Below are 21620 nucleotides of genomic sequence, written 5' to 3' on the forward strand. Positions count from 1 at the left end.
TGCAAAATCTTGGAGGCAAATGCTCCTAAAAGACAGTGACACAAATAACGTATGCTTAACATACATCTGATTGGTTTTGTTCACCATGATCATTTCTTGTTGAGTACCTTTTCATATCTTTATTCTATCACCCTTAATTTACCCTGGGGAATTATTTCCTACTCTCATTCCATTCTCCTTGTTTTGACTATTTAGTTTTGTAGTTGTGTCATTTATACTCATGTTTATGTTTTACAGTATGTAGCAGTCCCTTTTGTCCAAAGCAACAATGATATCAATAAATATTAAAATTAACATTAACATTACAGTTTTTTACAATCACTTTGCTACTATTTTCAGAACCTTGATGTCATTTTTCAAAACTCTAGACACAAAACTCAGTTACAGTACAGTTGTAACACTTGTAACACAGGCTGTCTAATGTTCAAAACATTGCATTGTGCATTCACATCTTTAAAAAGTCTTGCACATGCACAATCATTGGTTCAAAAAACAAATGTACTGTGAAATACCATTTAAACATAACTATAGATCACCCACACACAAGCAACCGATAGTTTCACTGTGTCATTGTTCGTACAATCATTAAATATTGTAGAACAAAATAGGTGATACAGGTTTCATTATGGTACTACATGTACAGTAAATACATCTCTGTAAAAGTACTGCAGTAGTAGAGAGAATACTACAGACACAGTGGAATCATTGAACAAAGTTTGTAATATATTGATGCAAAACACTACAATCACAACATAGGTTTATTTGAATCAAAGCAAAAATAATTAGCTATGAAATTGAAAATAAAAGACAGTACTGTAAAACATCAAATGCAGTGTTCCTCAACTTGCTTGCTTGTACTGTCTAATTGGTTTCATGCTCCACGCTAATTGGTGACAATGAATCTCGTTACAGTATCTTGAAACTTTCATGATTTGCAGTAAACATGGAAGATTGTTTGTCTGTTTCCATACAACTATGTATTAAGAGCAATGCAACAGTTACTTATCATTTGAGCAGTTGTATCAATTGATAGTTAGATCATTGTAAGGAAATGAATAGATACTCATTTGAAATATAATGTGTGAATTGCCTTTAGAAATAGTAGTACTTTGATGTTAAGTTGTGTCATATTGAACAGGTGATTTTTGCTGAATGAATAAATGATCTAAGTTTTATGTGTATTGTATCCAAGCAATTGAGAAAAGGGTTAGAGTTTTGAAAAATGTGCTATTTTGATCATTGGTTGTGAGTTTTGTGTCTAGAGTTGTGAAAAATGACATCCACGTTCTGAAAATAGTAACAAAGTGATTGTAGAAAACTGTAAAAATAACAGTTTAAAGTAAAATCATATAGCCTATATTAAAAAAAGTATCAGTAATTGTAATTGACTAAATAGAATTGAACAGAATAATAATATGCACATAAACATACAGTATACAAACTGTGTCTCTGTAAGGAGAATTAATTAGTAAGACATTAGGTAAACAGATTTAAAAACTATCGTCCAACAAAGAACATTGGGTTCCTCATTCCACCACTAAGGAATCATGGACAAGTCTTGACAGTATGGTCGGTGGATATAACAGACCTATAAACAGCAGTAAGATTTAGATGTTTAATCTGAGAACAAGTGGAGTTCAAATGTTTGATTTCTTTGCTCAGGTACCCCTCTCTCTCTCATGGTGCTGCATGACTCAGTTCCACATCACATACCAATACTGACACCTTCTGGTTATAAGGTTATGTGTGTGTGTGTGTGTGTGTGTGTGTGCGCGCTTGCATTTGAAGCATTGGTCAGATGGGTTGTCTATAGATTCAGAACACAATCAAAGACAATCGAAGAGGTTCAAATGTCTTATGAGTCTTAAATGTGTCTGTTGTATATTTCTAGTAGTTTAAGAATACATTTTCAGCTTTCAGCTTTCAGCTAAAGAACTTTATAAAACTCTTCTTCGCCGTTTTCTGTTGTATTTACTGAAGTGACTGAAGTGTGTACTGTATGTGTGACACAAATGTTCTTTTCCAATCCAGTTTAGAGAAGTCTGTGGTTTCATCCAATTATCACGATCTCTCATAGGCCTTTAGAACAAGCTACAGTATTACATAATGGAGTCTTACAACCTGCTCTCTCCACCTAAAGTAAACTGACTTTTCACAATAATTTAGAGTACCACAAGATGTCAGTAAAAACTCTGGTATCCAGAACGTTCACTTGAGTACACTGTGCTCGCTTTCCCACTTTGGATGAAACGTAGCTGTAGCTGTATCTTTTACATGAGTTCTGAGTAAAAGAATGTCAAATTTTACACTGCAGAAACCGTTTGAGCACTTCCGTGTTCAATACAGCATCCTCTGTGCATGTGAAGGGTCATATGCTGTGTTTTTATCACTGTCAACCAGTGACAAAAATTCAGTCAAAAATTTTCTCCCTCAGTATCTTATCTGTATCGTTTTCAATTTTTAGTTTTGTAACACTTGACACACCTGACAATCCAAGCTCCTGAAGTTAATTACTTTTTAAATTATTTCATCTTCATGTTTTAAGGGGATGATAAAACGGAAAATACAGATCTAATGCTTTTAAGTTGTCTACAGGTTGACATAAAATTGGCTCAAACAAAAATAATGGGTTGTCCTTGCAGAAGGGTGATAGTTGACTATTTTGGCTCCCTCAATTGACTTTTCCTTTCATTTGTTCCAACTTCAGACATGTTCAGAGGGGATCATAAAATAGAAAAGTTGGATATAACACTTTTACTAGGTAGGCTAGCTACTGCAAGAAAAACAAGGCATTTTCAAAATAGGCATTTTTTTTACAAATCGCTAATTAGGTCAACTTTAGAGCTGAATATATCCCTATTCTTATTGAGTAACCATAGGCAAGAAGAAACAGCAACGAAAAAAACAGGTTCACTAAGATTCTGACCTTTGGCTCCCAGCCTATAATAAACATAGCCTACTGTCATGGTTGTACATAGCCTAGTGTACTTGAGTGATTACATTTTGGCTTATTTAGGGAAAAAAATGTATTTTAAGTAGGCTATTTGAAATACTCTAAATGCAATCCCTCGAAGTATTTTGTTACAAACTCCATTTGATTTGTTCCAATATCCTGCAAAATACGCTAAAGTAGGCCTAATTAAATACGTATTTTAAATACATCTAATTAAAATACTGCCCGTGTCTGACCAAGACTATATATATATATTCAGAAAGCCATCAGCCAACATTTTTACATTATGCTTAAATGCCGGCACCTGATGGAATTATATCAGGCGAATAAAAACATGCATTCCTGTAGTTAAGATAATTAGCATTGTTATTCCACAACAAATAACCCAGCTAATCACAACTCAGAAGTAATGCCGGGTATTTGCCGAGAGGTAAAGCATCCTTTGTCCTGCCACAGCGATGATTTCGCGCACCACGCCTGTGACGATGTGCGTTTAATCCGATACCAATACCATGGTTTGATCATGGCTGACGCTACACGGCGCTGGTGGGCCATATCACGGTCGTCAGTTCCTAAGCAGAGATCCGCTGGAGCCCTCGCAGGTCAGAGGAGAACCATCGCTTCGCAGATTGGAGCACAAGTGACGGCATCTGACACAGTGCTGAAGTAGCCTCCGCCTCATATACCATGCAACGGTGCTCTTTTGGAAGTAGGATGCTGTCGCCTGCAAATAGAACGTAACTGAACTACGGTGCACCACCAGTACAATCCGGATTTAGTCAAATCCTCAACGAACAGCAGTCTCAACAAGAGCATTGTTGTAATCGGCTTCTCCACACAGGGAACACCCATCGCTCCATTCAGATTCCTGCTTTATTCCTCACCTTGTCAGGAGAGGACATCTTACTAGTCGGAACTGTTCACGGAGCTCAACGCGCGTCCAGGAGTTAAGAGTTTATAAAGGGTTTATGAAAAATTGCTGGTATCTCGGAATTGTCAGCAACTATTAGGCTAATTGAACAGTCCGTTTTAGATATTATCTTAAAGACGCTGATCATGTGTTATACGAGAACTGAATAGTCGTGTAAGTTGTAGGCTAATATAATTCAAGGATTCATTTCATCATGAGTACTAACGGTAAGAATTTGATATGTATCCTCTTTTATTGAAGTTAATAGACTGTTGGCTAGTCTGAGCTGGTAGACTTGGTATTTCTAGAGACGGTCAGACGGATTATGCTATCACATGGCGACTCAGGTAAGGATAGACTACTTTGCACCTGTCCCCCCTTTCGCTCGCTCGCTCTGCATGTACAGTAGTGCATATAGTCTACTCAAATATTATTATGTTTGAATAAATTATCATCATCGATGCACGATTTGATAAAAACATTTTGCAAGCCACAATTTCTGAAATGTCTTGGACGCAACGTTTTAACAGCGCAGGTAGCTGAAATTAATGGTCAGTGTGCGAAGTCAAGTTGATACAGCAGAAGTTGCACAAAGGAGTTTAGGTGAGGCACTTAACCAATATAGTCTGATTCTGGCAGTGGGACACATCATTAATATGACTCTGGAAGTGCTGCTTTTCTAGGTGATAATCAGCTCAGTCTGGAGTCCACTGCAGAAAACAAGTATTTTTTCCCACTTTTAGACATGTGTGTCATTTGAAACAGAAGTTGGAAAACTTTTAAAGATTGAGGATATTTTTGGTGGTGAAATAACACCACGGTTTGCACTAAGATATTGCAGGAAATATATGATGGCTTAGAGTTTATGTTGCAATACTGACCATTGGATAAATAAAGCAGGCAAACATAATACATAATGCAAAAACAGATGAGCGTTGTATGCATGCACAGTCATAGAAGCTTGTCCAGTTGGTTTCTATCAAAGATCGTGTACTACTGCATTCATGTCTAGGATTACCACCCTAAATCTCCACTATTCTCTTGTATGAGCGATGTTATTATGTCACTGTATTATTCTCCATTCTTGTGACACTGCCAAAAAAGTAGCTTTCAGCATTGGCCAGTGCTGGCCCTCCACTGAAATGGTGGCACGTGTCTCTGCACTTCTTGATTGAATAGATCTATTGTGGGCATTGCAATGCCGGGAATTCCTTTGTTAATCTACAGACCTCAGCTGACAGGAGCAATGTGGCTTTTTCACATGTGTATAGTTTGTGGAGAAACATCAGACAAACACTAGGCACTGTAAACGCAGCTACTTTTAGTTGCTTCTTTACCTAAAGTTGTCCTTGAGGATAGTTGCTTATACCTCATGCACTGATACAAGAAATAAAATACAAGAGACATGCAAAAGGATAATTGTGATGTACTCTAATAAGTCATATTATGTTTGGAATAATATGTCAATTGAAAACAGACTAACCAAAAGTAGGTTTTAAGCACTACTGTTGCTAACCTGCTTTAACTTATTTTACTGGTGGAAACTAAATGGATACCACTGGAGCCCAGTGAAACCTTGTTTTCCATCAGCAATACTAACCTCCACTGACCATTGCTCCATCTTTGGCACCTTTATAACTCAAAGAATGAACTCAATATGCAGTAGAGAGAGAGAGAGAGAGAGAGAGAGAAGTTGCTTTTTAAATGGTCACAGGCAAGATCAACTTGATAAGTTTAGAAATATGAAATAGCCGAGAACAGAGAACTATATGTTGACTTGCTAATGTCAACAGAAAAAAAAAAGTTAGGCTGTGAGTCCAGCGATCATACTTCTTACAGTCTTTTCAGAGCCTATCTGAGCAGTGGACACTGCAGATGTTCATTCCCTAGTTTCAACATGCAGGATTTTATGAGAGATGGATTGATGTTTGAATTAATGTTATCACATACATTGCAACACAATCCTGTTTACTCTCTGAAAAGCAAAACTCTAATAAGCATTTTAATAATTGTGTTAACTCATTAAAGATAATATGTAGACTTATTTTGCAGTAATGAATTCCAGAAATAAATCACTGCTTTTTGTCATGATCACTCTTTCCTAGTTTTCCTATCATCTCTATCATCTTTGTTCATTAACAGTTGTGGTCATTTGAACATGTTCCTTGACGACCTGAAGAAATACTGAGAGATCTCATTAAAAGAAAAAAATCCCCTGTGTCAGAAGGTGCATGCAAATGTTACATGTTTATGACTAGGTTAAAGGCTTTAACCCTTGAGGTCAAAGAGTGCCCAGAACCGTTGCCATGTGGGATTTCTGCAGAAAACAACTGTTCACATTCTTCTATCTTTCTCTGTAACATTCTTGGAGCATAAAGAGATAGAAACTTGGTGGAGATGTAACCTTGTATACCGCACTACTTTTGTGTAAAAACTCAGACACTACCACCTCAGTCAAAGAAGTCTTTTACGGCGATGGTTAGATTTTCAATTGACATGTTTTGCTGCCTATCCATGCTAGTGAGATTATGACACTCTAATGTCTGTAAACACCAGGGATTCCAGTGTGGTTTAGATGGCATTAGTGGGGCATGTAGGGAGGCTGCATAGTTTCCATGCCAAGCCCTGATAGATGTGGACGGGCATGCCATCTAGATCACAGACTCAATTACGATTGAAGCCAAAGAGAGTTTCAACCCAAATCAGTTAGTTCACAGTCCTTTACAGCCTCTCTGCTCATTCTCTCCTTTTCATCTCTAACTATTCCTCTCTTCTACCACTATGTGTTGTCTGTATGTCTCTGTCTCTCTATCTCTTTCTGTCTATCTGTCTCTCTATCAGTGTTCACTGATGACCATTTAAATGAAGTTGACATGTTACAGTATGTCAAGATGAGGCGGGCGGAAAAAGTGTCGATGACAGACAACTTGCCAATTCAAGCTGTCACTCTGGATTGCTCTGTTTTCACACAACCGAATCCCAACCACCATATAAAATAACAAGATGTCTCCTTGAATATGTCTATTCACAACCTTGTGCTTACCGTATTTACTGTGTTCAGTTTGTTGCATCTTTTTCACATTTATGTTTAGATCTGAGAATAAGCAAACAATGAATTCATATTTGTCTTTGCAAGTATTTCAGTTGTTGGTAATTGGTTGCTTTCAGGCATATCCTCCAATCATGGTCAGCTGTAACCTTCCTCATTGTCCTCAGCTGGAGATCTAACAGATCTACCTCTGACTCTTGTCTGCATCCAGCCTCATACAACGGTACACATTGTGTTCCGTTTGCACCCCTGAGCTCGAGAGCCTTTATTGGAGAAAGGGCAGAGTCAGCACTTTTGCCCCCCCCCCACTCCCCAAGGCTGTCACTGCTGGTCACAGCAGACCGTCCAGGCAGAAATCACCTGCAGCCATGTCCCAGCCCGCCAGGCAAGCTGCCTCCTCTCATGTTACTGTGACCCTGCTATGCAGAGGACAGCGTAACCGGCCGGCAGTGCATGAATCTGCTGTGTGGCTAATGCAAAAATCATGCAGAATGTGATGATCTGTAATGATACAGTTGAGTCTTCTTTGTTTTAAAGAGAAGATCACTAAAAGTCATCAATGCACATTTTCTTCTACTTTTTCATTGTATTATTGGTCACTTCCTGTCGGTCTGCTTTTTGACATGTTTCTGTAGGCTTTAGAGATTTTCTTAGCTTGTTAAGGCTTGTTGAGTTGACATCTATAGTTGTGTGTGGAATGTCTAAAGCTGTGCTAGCCTAATGGCAAAGGACAACAGTACATGCCATGGAGGAACGCATGGTCTTATTCATGTTGTGCAGTGGAATCCTCTGTGTCATGGGCCCAGCACACGGAGGGAGCTTTGTGTTTGTGTCATTACTCACCCCCCTCTTCCCATTCCCACAGTGTGCTGCAGTAATTACTGCCCATATGAGCATGGTTCAAAGGGTCGTAGTAAACACTTGACCTATGACCTTTTTCCTGCCCACAATCCCGCAAGGAAATAGGCTCTGTAGGCCCCCTTGGCAATATGAATTCAAGTGCAGTTACGACCATTCTCTTCTTGTGGAGTCCTACAGTAGGTCCTACTGTGGCTGCCAGCGTGTCTTTCTTTCAGTGCATTTTTAGACAGTGGCTTAAATGGATGAAAGGGCCTCCAGAACAACTGAACAGATGGATGGATGGATGGATGCATAGAAGGAAGGGTGGATGGAAAAAAGCTTTATTACGCATTTCAGCAAAAAAAAAAAAAGGTTTGTTGGTCGAGTTGACTGATTTGAATCATGACAGTAGCTGGACACACTAGTAAGTCGCTGTGTTCTGTTACTGCGGGTAGATTTTGATGAACAGCCCTGCCTCAAGAAAAAGAAAATTGCTTGATCCTGAACACTAGTGCAGTGGTAGTATATCTTCAGAATATTCCGGAATGGAACAGAACACTAGAGAGCCACCCTGTATTTTCTCTGTATCTGTTGAAAGGGACTGAAAAGCTTCCATTCTGTGTTACTTATCTCAGCTTCTACTTTTAGCTATTGGTCACTTCACTATGATGTAATAGCGAGGCCCTTGTAGGCAAAGCTTTACCTAGCAACATAACTATCTGGGAGGCCAGCAGACAGGAGCTGTGATGGGTTGGGAGCCAGTTCCGGAGGGTACACCCTGGATGCTGGCTCCAGCCCTGCGCCCAGATGGCAGAGAGAGTGGCAGAAAGATTGGGGCTACAGCAAGGGAACTGTGAGCCACCTGGCGTGTGTGTGTGTGTGTGTGTGTGTGTGTGTGTGTGTGTGTGTGTGTGTGTGTGTGCATGTTTGCGTGTTCATGTGTCTGTTCATGTGTGTGTTTGTGTGTGCATGTCTGTGTACAACTAGATGTAATGGCTGTGCACATACAGTAGGCAAGTAACCCCAGCGGTGTCATGTACAGTTGAAGGCAGTACCACTTTGAGATCAACTGGTGATTACCCTGTTTTGCGTTGTATGTCAGCACTGGGAGTATGTGTAAGGTTTAAAGGGCTTACTGTTATTACACTGTAGCTGTTTGTATAGGTGCTGCTGCATCAAAAGTCAAATTGCTGAGGTACAGAAAGTCGACTGAGTGATGCAGGAGAATAACAACAAGTAGATAAAGAGAGCAGTTTTCAATTCAGTGTAACCAAAGCATAGCAATCCCATTGACAACCATTCATACCTGATAAATCAATACTTCACGGGCCATTCAGTTAAGCTTTCCGTGCTCTCATTCTCACATCTTCATTGTCTCTACAACCCTCTGAACAAGCTTTGTGAGGCTTATGCGTTCGCAGCCCTTCATTTTATTCTTGCTGACCTTGAAACCGCATGACTGAGCCAATCATTGAGACGCAGGATTGAGTACGACCCCTGTCAAGCGACGCCTAACCCTGTCAATTGATGCAAAAAAATACCCATAAATCGCGGAGGGCCACCCTTGACATGTCGGAATCCCTCCTGAGAACGCCATCGGAATAAAATGACAAGGACGACAGCAGCCTGACCGCAGGCGTGCGCGGAGCTGCCGTCACAAGATGTGGCCAGGGCCAGTGTAGAGACAGAACGGTTTAAGTGGTAATATCATTGTAATATCACAGCGCACCCAGGGGGATTTGTAGGAGTGGTCAGAGTGAAGAACAAAGTCCAAGCAAATTGCTAGCTGAAGTGAACCACATATTAAAGGGTTCAACGTAAACAAGAAACTTGCCCACTCATAGCACCAAGTCCATTCTTCCTTTAGATAAGTTGTTGACATTTCTGTGCCAAACACCTTCTTCAGAACAAGACAGAACAAAACAGAGATTAAAGGTTTATCATTATTCCTAGAATAGAAACTGTACCAGCCTCAATAGAATCGTTAATTAAATACACTTCAAGGAAAATCAAATTCAAGGAAGCCAATAAGTGTCACTGAAAATGGAGGAGCACCACCTGAAAATGCATGGCAGACACACACAGAGCAAAATGAAAATGCAGCAAGGTGAAGTGTTGGCCATGATGTATGCGAGGTTTTCCGATATGACCAGCGCTCTGTAATGCTTATGCCAGCGCATTATAATCTGGTGCAGAAGTCCTGTCAGATGGTGATTTACACCTCTCATAGGCTCAGTCAATGGGTGTCACACCTGATAAATGCCTAGGCTCTCGCCACAAGTCTAACCAACAGGTCTGTGGAGGCAGCCCCAGTAAAGTCTATTATCACCACAGAATTCTGCAGCCTTCTAAAATAAACATTTTTACAGTTTTCTTACAGTTAATCTATTTTATGTGATAGATTAGTTAATAATTTTAACAAAATCAATATGCTAAATAACAACTCCGCTTTATAGCTTACAGGAATATTAAACTTAAACTATCTGCTGTATCTTTTCTGACAGTTTATTAATACTGTGGGCATTGAGTATGGTATTGTACAGTATAATGGGTTTGCAGGTAGACTTAATGCTCTGGTACTGTGAGAGACCATCTTAATTATTCTTTTAAACACACACACAGACACACACACACAAACACACACATACTCACATTCACACACACAATCACATCCACACACACATACACACACACACACACACACACACACACACACTCACACACACACACATACACACACACACACACACACACACACACACACATACTGTACTCACTCATAAACACAATCACATGCACACACATTTGGAACACTCTCAGTGAATAGTCCTGTGCCAGGCCTGTCAACTCCAATCTTCACATCTAGACGCATCCTCTTGGACATTAATCTTCATGGCAACGTTATGATGACAGTAAAATTAGCAGCAGTTTCTTCTGCTAATTGCTCTTATTTCCCCCACGGCTGAATTGCACTGAAGAGATTTGGGACTCGACGATAATATGGATTACACACTCACTCCCTCTCACACATACACACACATTCACTCAAATACTGCGTATGCTGTTGAAGTGCTCTAGTTAGACCCAATGATCCATAACAGTACACAAGTGTTGTTTCTGTTGATGGCATCATTGAATCAGTCTCTAATCCACAGATACTGTATACAGAGGATGAGTCAAACGCTTCCCCTTTTATCTGAGGCAGATTGAATCACTTTGATCTGTGTAATCTTCTCCTATCACCCCTGCCTATGTCCTCCTATCTCTGACCATCACATGGAATTTGACAGAGAAGCAGAGAGAGCTCTAGTCCCGTGAGTCTTCTAGATTTTGTTCTTGAGTAGTACAGAGAACACTTGAAAGTTAGTTGAGAGAGACCACGAAATCCTCTTCTAGGTCAGAGAAGATCAAACCGCTGAGGCAAAACCTTGATGTTGTGTACACCCCGAGCCCCACTCTCCGCTCCCCTCCAGAACTCTGGCCTCCTGAGCCTGATGAAGTGGCACTGGAGAGGCCATCTCTGGCCTCCTGAGCCTGATGAAGTGGCACTGGAGAGGCCATCTCTGGACCCTCGCCCGGCTCTCCTCTGCTCTTATTTATGAATTGGCCTTTGAAATGGTCCTCTGGATGGCCTCAAGGGCCTCGTGTTGCTCTGTAGTCCTTTTACGGCACCTTTTATTGGTGATGATTTAGATCGACTATGAGTTATTTGTGGGTCAACAAGCCAGTTTCCCCCACAGAACACCATAGAGAATTGGCTTCAGTGAGTCAGTGCTGTTGTGTTCTATACTTCCTTTATGGTTGGGGCTGAGATCTCTTCTATTCATGATATCCATCAGCCAACAATGGGCATCGCCATGACACTTTAGTTTTCAGAAATGCGGTTTGTGTTGATTTTAATGTGATGGTAGACAGTGCTTGACGCATCCTAAGTCATGTAAAAGTAACGTTTTTTTTTCTTTCTGACAGTCAAATATTATATGGAATATTCCTGTTGAGGGCAGAATTGTCAACATTTCGAAAGAAATATAAGTTGAAGAAGATTCTAGTTAGTCTGTGGAGAATACACTACGTTATTGTAAACAGAATGGACGGAACATGAAAAGCGGACGGAAGTATGGGTTTCACCAATAGGGTGGATATTCCACAGTGTTTTTTGACCTTTAATCCTTTCATTTGGACACGGTGTTTTACTGCGGAGGATATTCCGCCTGGAGTTCACGTGGTTATGCGGTCTTACCTCAGGCTTTGAGAGAGCCCCCTGTGATGAGGAAGGGCAAAATCCCTCTTGATCCCCCCAAAGTGGCGAGCTCTTAAGAACCATTATTAATGAATGAGAATTATCACCCAGTTGGATGACAAACAGCAGTCTGCCACCCTGATATGCATATGTATACCATCTTTTTCACAAATGTTTCTCTTGTCCCTCTCACTATCTGTCTCTCTCTCTGTGTGTGTGTGTGTGTGTGTGTGTGTGTGCTTGTTGGTGTCGCCGTGCTGTTCTGTTCTTCTCTATGCGCCCTCAGAGACACTCCTGCAGACTCTCATCTCTAATCTGGCTCATTTATCTCCCAGTCCTCTTGGGGAGGCACGGCTTCCAGGGGTTCACCGTCATCTCTCCTCTGCTCGCATGCTTGATCTCACATTCATTTTTGGAGGAGGAGGGGAGGACTCGTGTGTGTGCCCTTGTACTTATTGTCACATTCACGCACCTGGCTACACACCGGCTTCACACTCAATCCTACCCACGGAGGCTGTTACATTTGGCCTCTCCCCAACTCTACAGGGGTGCTCAGAAAGTCTACTAGCTCGTCTCCAGAGCATAATATACTCTGCTCTTCTACTAGCTCGTCTCCAGAGCATAATATACTTCTGAGGCTTGAGCTGTAGAAGGCACGTTTATAAGAGGTGGATAATCAGAAGAGGCCACTGTTCTGATGAGCTCATGTGGTCGTGTTGACACAGCTCAGTCTGTCACCACAGGGGGCCTTCTGTCTACAGCTCCATCACTGGCCGTCTCTGGTAATGACTCTAATAGAGTTTGGTCAGCTTCAGTCATGACAGGCCGAAATGTCACAGTCCACAAAGCGGGTTGTAGAGATAAGGCAAGTGGTGTCCATCACAGAGAAATGCATCATTGCAGATTGCATGGCAAGCCCTCATGGCAGAGGTCAGAAGCATTCTGGCTGTGGAGGTTTATAGTGAATGTGTGTCTGTGTAAGCCACACAACATGCAGTACAAGTAATTTCAGATATGTGTGTGCATGTCTCTCTCTCTCTCTCTCTCCTCCTACCTTTTTACTCTCTCTTTTTCTGTGTGTGTATGTGTGTGCGTGCCTACTGTATGTGTCTGAATGTGTGTGTGTGCCTGTGTGTCTGAATGTGTGTGCATGTGTCTTTTTTGCATGTGTGTTTGTGTGCCTGTGTGTGTGTGTGTGTGTGTGTGTGTGTGTGTGTGTGTGTGTGTGTGTGTGTGTGTTTCTAAGTAATCAATCAACTGATTATGCATATGTCCACTGAAGCACTGAATTGCTTTGTTACTGTAATTAACAAACTGTGTCGGCTGTTTAACTACTGCCATGGAAGTAGATAGTGTTGTGTGTGTGTTTTTTTTTAAACTTCAACCTTCGGATCCAAACAAACTCACCTCTATTGTGTCGCAGGATTGCATTTGTTCTGGTAATCCGTCCCTCTGGCTGGTTCGTCACGCACAGTTTAATTTTTATGAGTTGCGTTCGGCTTAATCAGGCAGTATTATGACACAATGGTTTGGGGGCCACTCCGGTGAGTTCCACAACCGCGGGCCTGGCAGCTTTGTGTGAACGAACAATGGAGCGGGCGATACGTGATAAAAAAGCTTCCTGTCGCTGCAGAAGTGCACAAGTAGAGCGAAAATCCCCGAACCAACACAGTATGTCTCTAACAAAGCATAAAATCAAAACCGCTGAAGAGAATACAAGTTGTCTTTCCCCCTTTTTGGGGTGACTGCGGGCAAGACACTTGCTGTCTGATTTACTAGCGCAGTACAAATGCGACTATGCATAAACAATAATTTGCCGTCCGCAGCCCCCATCTGGGAGTGCCTCATATGCTCTGGTCACATATCATGCTCTTTGGGTTTAACTCACAGATGTTGCCCGTGCAAATAAAATGGATTAGAGGAACCCATGCTGGCCGTGGAAGGGTTGCGTCTGTGTGTTGGTGTCGTTGCGGGGCGCCTGACGTTGCCCTTCTCCCGCCCGTCTGTGGGCCCATGTTGTGCCTGGCCCCCTGCCCTGGCGTATGCTCTCCACACATTGCCCCTCAGGGCCGTTTGTGGTCACAGATGTTTCTAGAATTGTGCGGAGAGGGGGGTGGCAGCTGTAGCATGTTCATTTCAGTGGCAGGGGCTGGAGCGAAAGAGGTGGCCGCATCCGTGATGTGGAGCACCCTGACAACCATACCAGCACCTGGCATATCATGGCGATGAGTGTACTTTCTGTCCTTTCTCATGGAGAGTGGATTAATGGCAGAGGTATCATTGTATTGTCTGCCTTTTCAGGGTGGACATTGTCTGTATAGTTTTGGGGTTCTTCCCATTGAAAAGTGCCTTGCTGCACTAAAAACGCATGAATAGCCTTGTCCGGTCACAGTGCCTTGAGACACTTTGTGGTTGAATAGACTAAGGTCTGACAGTGTACCGTGCTCGGTATGTGCACAATCACCTGGAAGATCTTTTGCTTGTTGGAGTCACGGGTGGCATGTGGGTTTATTTTCTCCTGTTCCCCTGTCTCCCTTAGCTGTTTATTCTCTGTGAAGAAGAAGTTGGTGAGACGCTTTAATGTACAATGTTTTCCTCTCCAAGGATCGCGATTGCTTTTAAATTTGAATGAAGCTGAAAGTCACGAATGAGCTTCTTTGGCTGCGTGTGATGGATGATGGTGTATTATTTATGGGGTGTGTCGTGAGTGAGTTGGTTACCCATGTCTATGTGTGTGTGTGTCTTCTCTCCAGCAGGTCCTTACCAGCCCGGCTCCAACAGCAGCAGCAGTGGCAGCAGTGTGGGCGGTCGAGGCCATGGCTCCTCATCGACCATCCACTGCCAACGCTGCAGGGACGTCTGCAAGGGCGAGGTAGTGCGCGTCCAGAACGTCCACTTCCACGTTAAGTGCTTCACATGTCAAGGTAGGTTGGCTCGGAGAAACTGGGATGCATGGGGTCTGATCCAGCATTAGCAGCATGGAGCATCCAGAAATGTTGTGATCACTGGCTGATGTCAGTAGCAGCATCAATGCTCCTCCGGTCCCACAGAGTGACTCCATCTCTGCTAGACAGAACATTAGGACAGACAAGCAGTAACCCACACCGTCCAAACAGAGTAGCATCAGCCTGCTTCCTCTGACATTCGGCCCCCCAAAAAGGTTGCCTCTCAGAACACACTATTGAATTGTACGCAGTCTTATTCTAACAGGAATGTAAGAGTTTCACGCTGGAATTTTTTGCTTTTGTTTACAAGCACACAATTTGCTTTTGTACATGACAGCTAAACTTGCATTCTTGTTATTGCACAAAATGCATTTTGAAGGATGAAAATAAAGACCATAGGCTTGTCATCTTTTTGCAATGGTTTGCATCCACTTTGTAGGGTTAGATGTCACAAATACCTGGACCCAGCACTGGCCTATGAGCCCAGGGATGACTGTGAGGAGAGGAGACTGGTTGGCCACTTAGCCCTCTTTTGTCTGCCTCCAAACTGGTGCGGCTCACGTGGCCATGTTTATTATGCAAGCTGTTGCTGTGGTAACCATGTTAAGGGGCAACCTGCCTTGAATGGTGGTTACACTCAGTGAGCAACAGCCAATAGGAAGCCTCTCCACAAGCCCTGAAGCACAGTAATAGGTGGGCTTTTTCTCTCCATCGTTCTCACTCTCTCTCTCCCTCTATTTCTGTCCTTATCATTTCATCTCTCTCTCTCTCTCTATCCCCCCTCTCCATCTCCCTCTCTCCTGCTTATCCTTAGACTTGCGCATGCTGATAGGCTGTAGTTATTTCTCATAATCTGGAATTTAGTTTAGTTATTTATTATATCTGGAAAGAAAAAGAATATGGCTATGAAGTGGTGACCTTGAGCATCAGATATCCTCCCTCCAGGAGGAATACATCTATGTTAGCTTCTAGAATTGGTGCCAAATGCAAGTGATTGAAATAAGCCCTTATCACAGGCTGCAGTGATGTGTGCAGTAATGTGGTGGAGTAGCAAACAGTTTAGACCATTATACATACTTCTGACCTACCTGCCCCCCCTAGTCTCTGTTAAGAGCTGCCTACAGAGCTAAATGTGGCCTGTGTGTGTGTGTGTATATACATGTGTGTGTGTGTGTGTGTGTGTGTGTGTGTGTGTGTGTGTGTGTTAAGGGTGGAGGGGGGGCGCATTGTGTTTGTGTGTGTGAGTGTGATGATTCAGTTTGTCTGCCTCTTACAACAGATGTACTCCTCCACCCATGTCCCTGGGCAGGTCATTCCAGAAATATCTGTCTGACATGCACCTACTTACCTGTAATTCTTATGGTGCTCTCATGCACCTACTCACCTGTGATTCTTATGGTGCTCTCATGCACCTACTTACCTGTAATTCTTATGGTGCTCTCATGCACCTACTCACCTGTGATTCTTATGGTGATCTCATGCACCTACTCACCTGTGATTCTTATGGTCCTCACAGCTCTGTCTCTGTGCAGCTCAGGCCTTTGTTTTCACCCCTCTGCCGCATTTTTGAACTCATGCAGTGGAAGCTGCTCTGCACAAAGCTCATATGGAGAAACATGCCACTATTTCACTACCCAATCCCACCCCCCTGTGCCCCTCAACTGGCGGCATGTTGGGATTTGGAGCCAGTTGCTTTGAAGAGGAGCATTAGTTGTTTATACCCACCCCCACACACACACACACCACCACCACCACCAATACATGTATGGGCCCCTCTTATGATGTGCTTTTGACACCAGCATTTTGTGTGTATTTGAGAGATGGTGGCGCCACGCTGCAGGGCCCCGAGAGGTGAGTGGACGCCCGCTCCATGCCAAGATGCCAAAAAAGAATGTGTGGAGCGAGGCCCCCTGCCCAGCCGGGCATGAAATCATTTTCCCCTCCCGAAAACAAAAAGCCATTGATTGGGTCACGTGGCTGCCAAACATGTGTTTGTTCCACATGAGACGGACAAGGGGAGGGGAAAACACAGAGGAATTCAATTTCAGCGAGTTGCCCTGAGAACTGGGTGAGAACGCAGTCAGAGGGGACCTTCCATCACCCCCAGCTGTGTGTGCCTATGCTAGGCATTAGCTCCTTTTACAGTAGCAGCAAACATTCAATAATAGATCAGCTAATGCATGTTAGACATGGAGTGCATCCAATGCAAATCTTCGGATGCATTCTGACTGTGGTGGGAGCGATCTAAAATCAACTTTCAGACTGCATTTAATGATTTAATTGTAATTGGGTAGAATCTTAGGTTATCAAATTGCTTGGTGTGATATTTTTTTTCTGTGGAACTTAGATTTTCCAATACTGCAGCACCTGTTTCCAGCAAAACACGAGCAATTGATGAAGTAATGCGTATGTGCACGTCAATATGTGTGTGTGCAAAGACTCTCCAGCAGTGTATTTATCATGTTAGCATGAATTCCATTACTTGCCGCTCAGTGCGTCAGCCTTCTGTGCAGTCTCTGCACGGGTGAAGGAAAGTGTCCAAGAAATGATTAACACTGCAATTATTTTGGGTTTATAATAACTCTGCAAATTTCCTCTAGATTTCCTGTTGTACTAGCTGTGATTTATACATTTTGGACACCAGACGATGTTTTAATAGGCAAAACTGTAATCACTTAATTATATCGATTCAGAAATTTTAGCTTAATTAAGGCTAATGACCTTCCCCCTGGAGTTAGGTTTCTGCTTTCACTGCACTTCCTCAAAGTTTAAGTGCAATAATAAATGAACTTGTCTGTTTCTGTATCCTCTGGTGGTCTGTCCATTCCGTCCAGTTTTTACCCAGTGTGTGCACATCACTCCTTACTGATCAACACAGTGCACAACTGTTCGGACAACAAAAGGCATCCTTTGTCGGACACAATGACGGAAACTTTAGCAAATGTGCTTGGCCGCTGTCTGGGTCCCCCGGGCGGCCAGCCGGCCTCGGGATGGGCCGACCGCATTCTCCGAGTGCACTGATGACAGAAACAATAGAGACGGGGAGGTCTGCAGAGTGGCAGCTTCAGCCATGGACACCCTCGCTCTCCTATTGTGGACATGTCAGGGAGAGAGAGATGGGGGAGGAGAGGAAGAGAGGAGAGGAGAGGAGAGGAGAGGAGAAGAAGCTGGCCTGCCGAGTATCCCTCTCCTCTCGGAGGAGGTGGGGCAGGCTGCAACAGAGACCTCTCCCTCCCTCCCTTCCTCCCTTCATCCCTTCATCCCTTGGTCCCTCAGGCTACGGGGCGGCAGCAGTGGAAGGCGTCTGTCCAGCTGTAAAAAAGAGAAGATAAATAAGCACAAGAGAGCCGAGGACTACTGAAATAGATCGCTGCAGCCTGTGGCTTGTGAATTTGGTCTACTTAAAACAGATTTCAAGCTCACACACAGAGTACAAAGACTACACAGACTTGCATTCCACCAAGAAAACGACTTCTCCTCTCTTCCTCAGCCTTTCTATCTCTCTCTCTCTCTTATTTTCTCTCACCTCTGTTTATTTCTAGGCCTGTTTTCTTGATCTACCTCGAACACTCATCACTATTCCACACAAATGCTAAGATATTGTGAAGATAGCTCTAAAGATTGTGTCTTTTACATAGTTGACGACAATTAGAAATACAGCTCAGGGTGGTTGTGTTATAAGTGATTGTGTGAGACTTTATATTCTGGACAGCCACAAGAGAAGATTCATTCATTCATTCGTTCAGAGCAACAGACCAAGGTTCCCTATGTTTCGGTCCTATGCATAAGTACATAGATAGACGGAACATTTGTGTGAATCCTCTAGAGTTTATGTGTGCCCTGTGTCTGTTTCTGCAGTTAGTGAATCCTCTCGGATCCAGATAAATTCCATGCTCTGCAGTTCAGTCTGCTTTCATTTGTCCAGTCTAGACGTCTGGGTATTAAGTATACCCTGTCAAGGACTTGCCCCTGAAAATGGTGACCCTGTGATTTAACTCTATTTATGAAGATTAAACTTCTAATGTTACTGCTGCTGTTGCTGATTTTTTTGGTAAGAACCACAAACGGGGTACGGCTCTTCATTTCAGACAGATTGTTTTAATTCAGTGTACTGCCTCGACTGGGAAATGAAACTGTTTAATGTTTTTCTCTCTTTATAGTATATCCCAAGTAGTGCTACAGCGCTAAATCATATAGTAACATTGCACGCTAAGCATTATAAACTCCTCCATCTGCCAACCATTAGTAGCTACCATATCACTCACTTTACACTTTGATTCCTTGGTCTCTTCAAAGGTCAAATGCATATGATGTGGCCTGAGCTTGATACGGCCTTCATGCCGTAAAAAAAAAAGTGTGTTCATGACATCAGCTTGGAAAACAAATACAGGAAATGCATAAATAAGTTATTAGAACTGCCTACTATGGTCGAGCAAGAAGGAGAATGTCTCCGACAAGTGTTTCTATCTGTAGTGTTAATTTAGTGATACATTATCTTGCCTATTTGTAATGAGAGAGAGATTAGTCTCTTGTGTTGTTGCAAGGGAGGTAACCAGGGTTATGAGAATATTGTAATGATCTGAGCCTAGCTGTATGACTGTACTCCCATAATGCTGTGCGTGTGTGTGTGTATAATGTTGATGTTGGTTGTAGTATGAGTAGTGGCGTTTGCCTTGTTGTGTATATGTTAGCTGGTATGGTCTTTCTTTGTGTTGTACCTCATGTGTTTACCCCGTGTATTGTATGTGACTACCCTGTTTGTGTATCGTGCTTGTTTAATTGACCTCCCTTGTGTTGCCTGTTTTATGACGTTCGTGTTTTTGGTGCGTAACCAATAAAGACCATTTTGAGACAATCTTACAGTTTGTTACATTGGTGTCAGAAGTGGGATGACGACCCCTACTGGACGGGAGGAGAAAGCTGCAACCGATTACCTGGCGATGATGAGTTTCCTGCCAAGACGGCTCTTCGACAGCACGCTCGCCCATGGCCACCTGCTGAGCCCAGCAGACGGAGCCAGCCTGCAGCGTGACCGTGATGAAGAGACCCGCCCCCGGCCACAGGAGGAAACGAACCGGGCTGATGGCAGCATCCCGCCACTTGAACCCGCTCCACACGGGAGCGATGGAAACCGGCCAGTCCTAGGTGCGACGGCGGCGGTAGAAGGGCGCCCCAGCGTAAAGTTGCCCCACTACAATGGCGAAAGGCCGCTGGCGACATACCTGGTACAGGTCCGGCTGGCAGCCGAGCTGAATGGCTGGTCGGCGGAGAGAACGGGCGTACAGGTGGCGTTGGCCCTGGAGGGGGAAGCGCTACAAGTATTAGAAGACCTGCCACCGGCGGAGCAGGTAAGCTGGACCGCAATCGAAGCAGCTCTGCAGCGACGATTCGGCCAGAGAATCTTCATCAGCGATGCCAGAGAACAACTCGCTTCCAGACGGCGACACAAGGACGAGAGACTGGGCAAGTTCGCGGCTGACCTGCAGCTGTATGCCCGGCGGGGCTACCCAACGTACAGCCAGGGTCTACATGAAGAGATGGCACTGGAAGCGTTCGTGCGAGGCATCCACCCAGAGCGGCTAAAAGAACACCTTCGCCTGAGCGCCCCCAGCTCGCTGTCCGTGGCGCTCGCGGAAGCCGAACGGGTGGAAAACATCTTCCGCACAACAGAGTCGCGGCATTGCGTACGCCAGACATCGATGGAGGTGACGCGGCAGACCACGGCACAGCCACCACAACGGCGCCCACGCGAGTGGAAGAGGCCGGCCAGCGTAGACGGATGCCACCGGTGTGGCGAGCCGGGACACATCGCGTGGTACTGCCCAGCCCCGGCACCCCAGTTACTAGAAGAAGGTGGCACGGCGGGAGGGGCTATGGATTGCATACGGCCAAACCAGAGGACTGTATGTGGACTGCACGCTAGATGGGACTCGGTGTCGCGCCTTGATCGATACTGGCTCCACCATCTCGCTTGTGCGCCAAACGACAAGCAGCTGAAGAAAAGATCAAGGAAATGGCCGCGGCAGGAGTGATAGAGCCAAGCAGTAGTCCCTGGGCTGCGCCGGCTGTACTCGTCCGGAAGAAGGACGGCTCGTGGCGGTTCTGTGTTGACTACAGGCGCCTCAACCAGGTAACCCGGAAAGACTCCTACCCGCTCCCCCGCATTGACGATGCGCTGGACAGCATTGCCGGCTCCTGCTGGTTTAGCTCGCTGGACTTACGCAGTGGCTACTGGCAGATTGAACTAGCCCCGGAAGCTCGGCCGAAGACAGCGTTTACCATCGGGCAAGGGCTGTGGCAGTTCCGGGTACTTCCGTTCGGCCTATGCAACGGGCCAGCGAACTTTGAGCGGCTGATGGAGCGTGTCCTGGCGGGCATTCCACGTACATGCTGCGTGGTTTACCTGGACGACATCCTGTGTCATGCAACAGACTTCACCGGTGCCATAGGACATCTGGAAAAGGTGTTCGACGCCATACGGGGTGCTGGGCTCAAACTGCACCCGAAAAAGTGCCACCTGTTCCGGAGGCAAACCGGATTCCTGGGCCATGTCGTGGGGGCCACCGGAGTGGCCACCGACCCAGCTAAGGTGGAGACGGTGAGACGTTGGCCTGTTCCGCGCGATGGTGCTGAGCTGCGGAGCTTCCTGGGCCTGGCGTCATATTACCGGCGTTTCATCCGGG

General features: G+C 44.2%; 1 protein-coding gene across 1 annotated transcript in view; it reads left to right on the top strand.

Annotated features, from left to right (window-relative positions):
* The first annotated feature begins 3700 nt into the window (after nucleotides 1–3700).
* Nucleotides 3701–21620, top strand: part of ablim3 (actin binding LIM protein family, member 3) — a 61827-nt gene continuing 43907 nt past the window's right edge. Inside the window, exons 1-2 of the mRNA XM_076274137.1 lie at nucleotides 3701–4090; nucleotides 14749–14916. Of these exons, the coding sequence (XP_076130252.1) occupies nucleotides 4078–4090; nucleotides 14749–14916 (181 nt within the window). The 5' untranslated portion in view covers nucleotides 3701–4077. The remainder of the gene's footprint in view (nucleotides 4091–14748; nucleotides 14917–21620) is intronic.

Source organism: Alosa pseudoharengus, unplaced genomic scaffold (assembly GCF_046254945.1).
Source record: "Alosa pseudoharengus isolate Yale_2024_CS ecotype anadromous, Long Island Sound unplaced genomic scaffold, YU_APseudo_1.1 YU_APseudo_1.1_scf_8, whole genome shotgun sequence".
NCBI lineage: Eukaryota > Metazoa > Chordata > Actinopteri > Clupeiformes > Clupeidae > Alosa > Alosa pseudoharengus.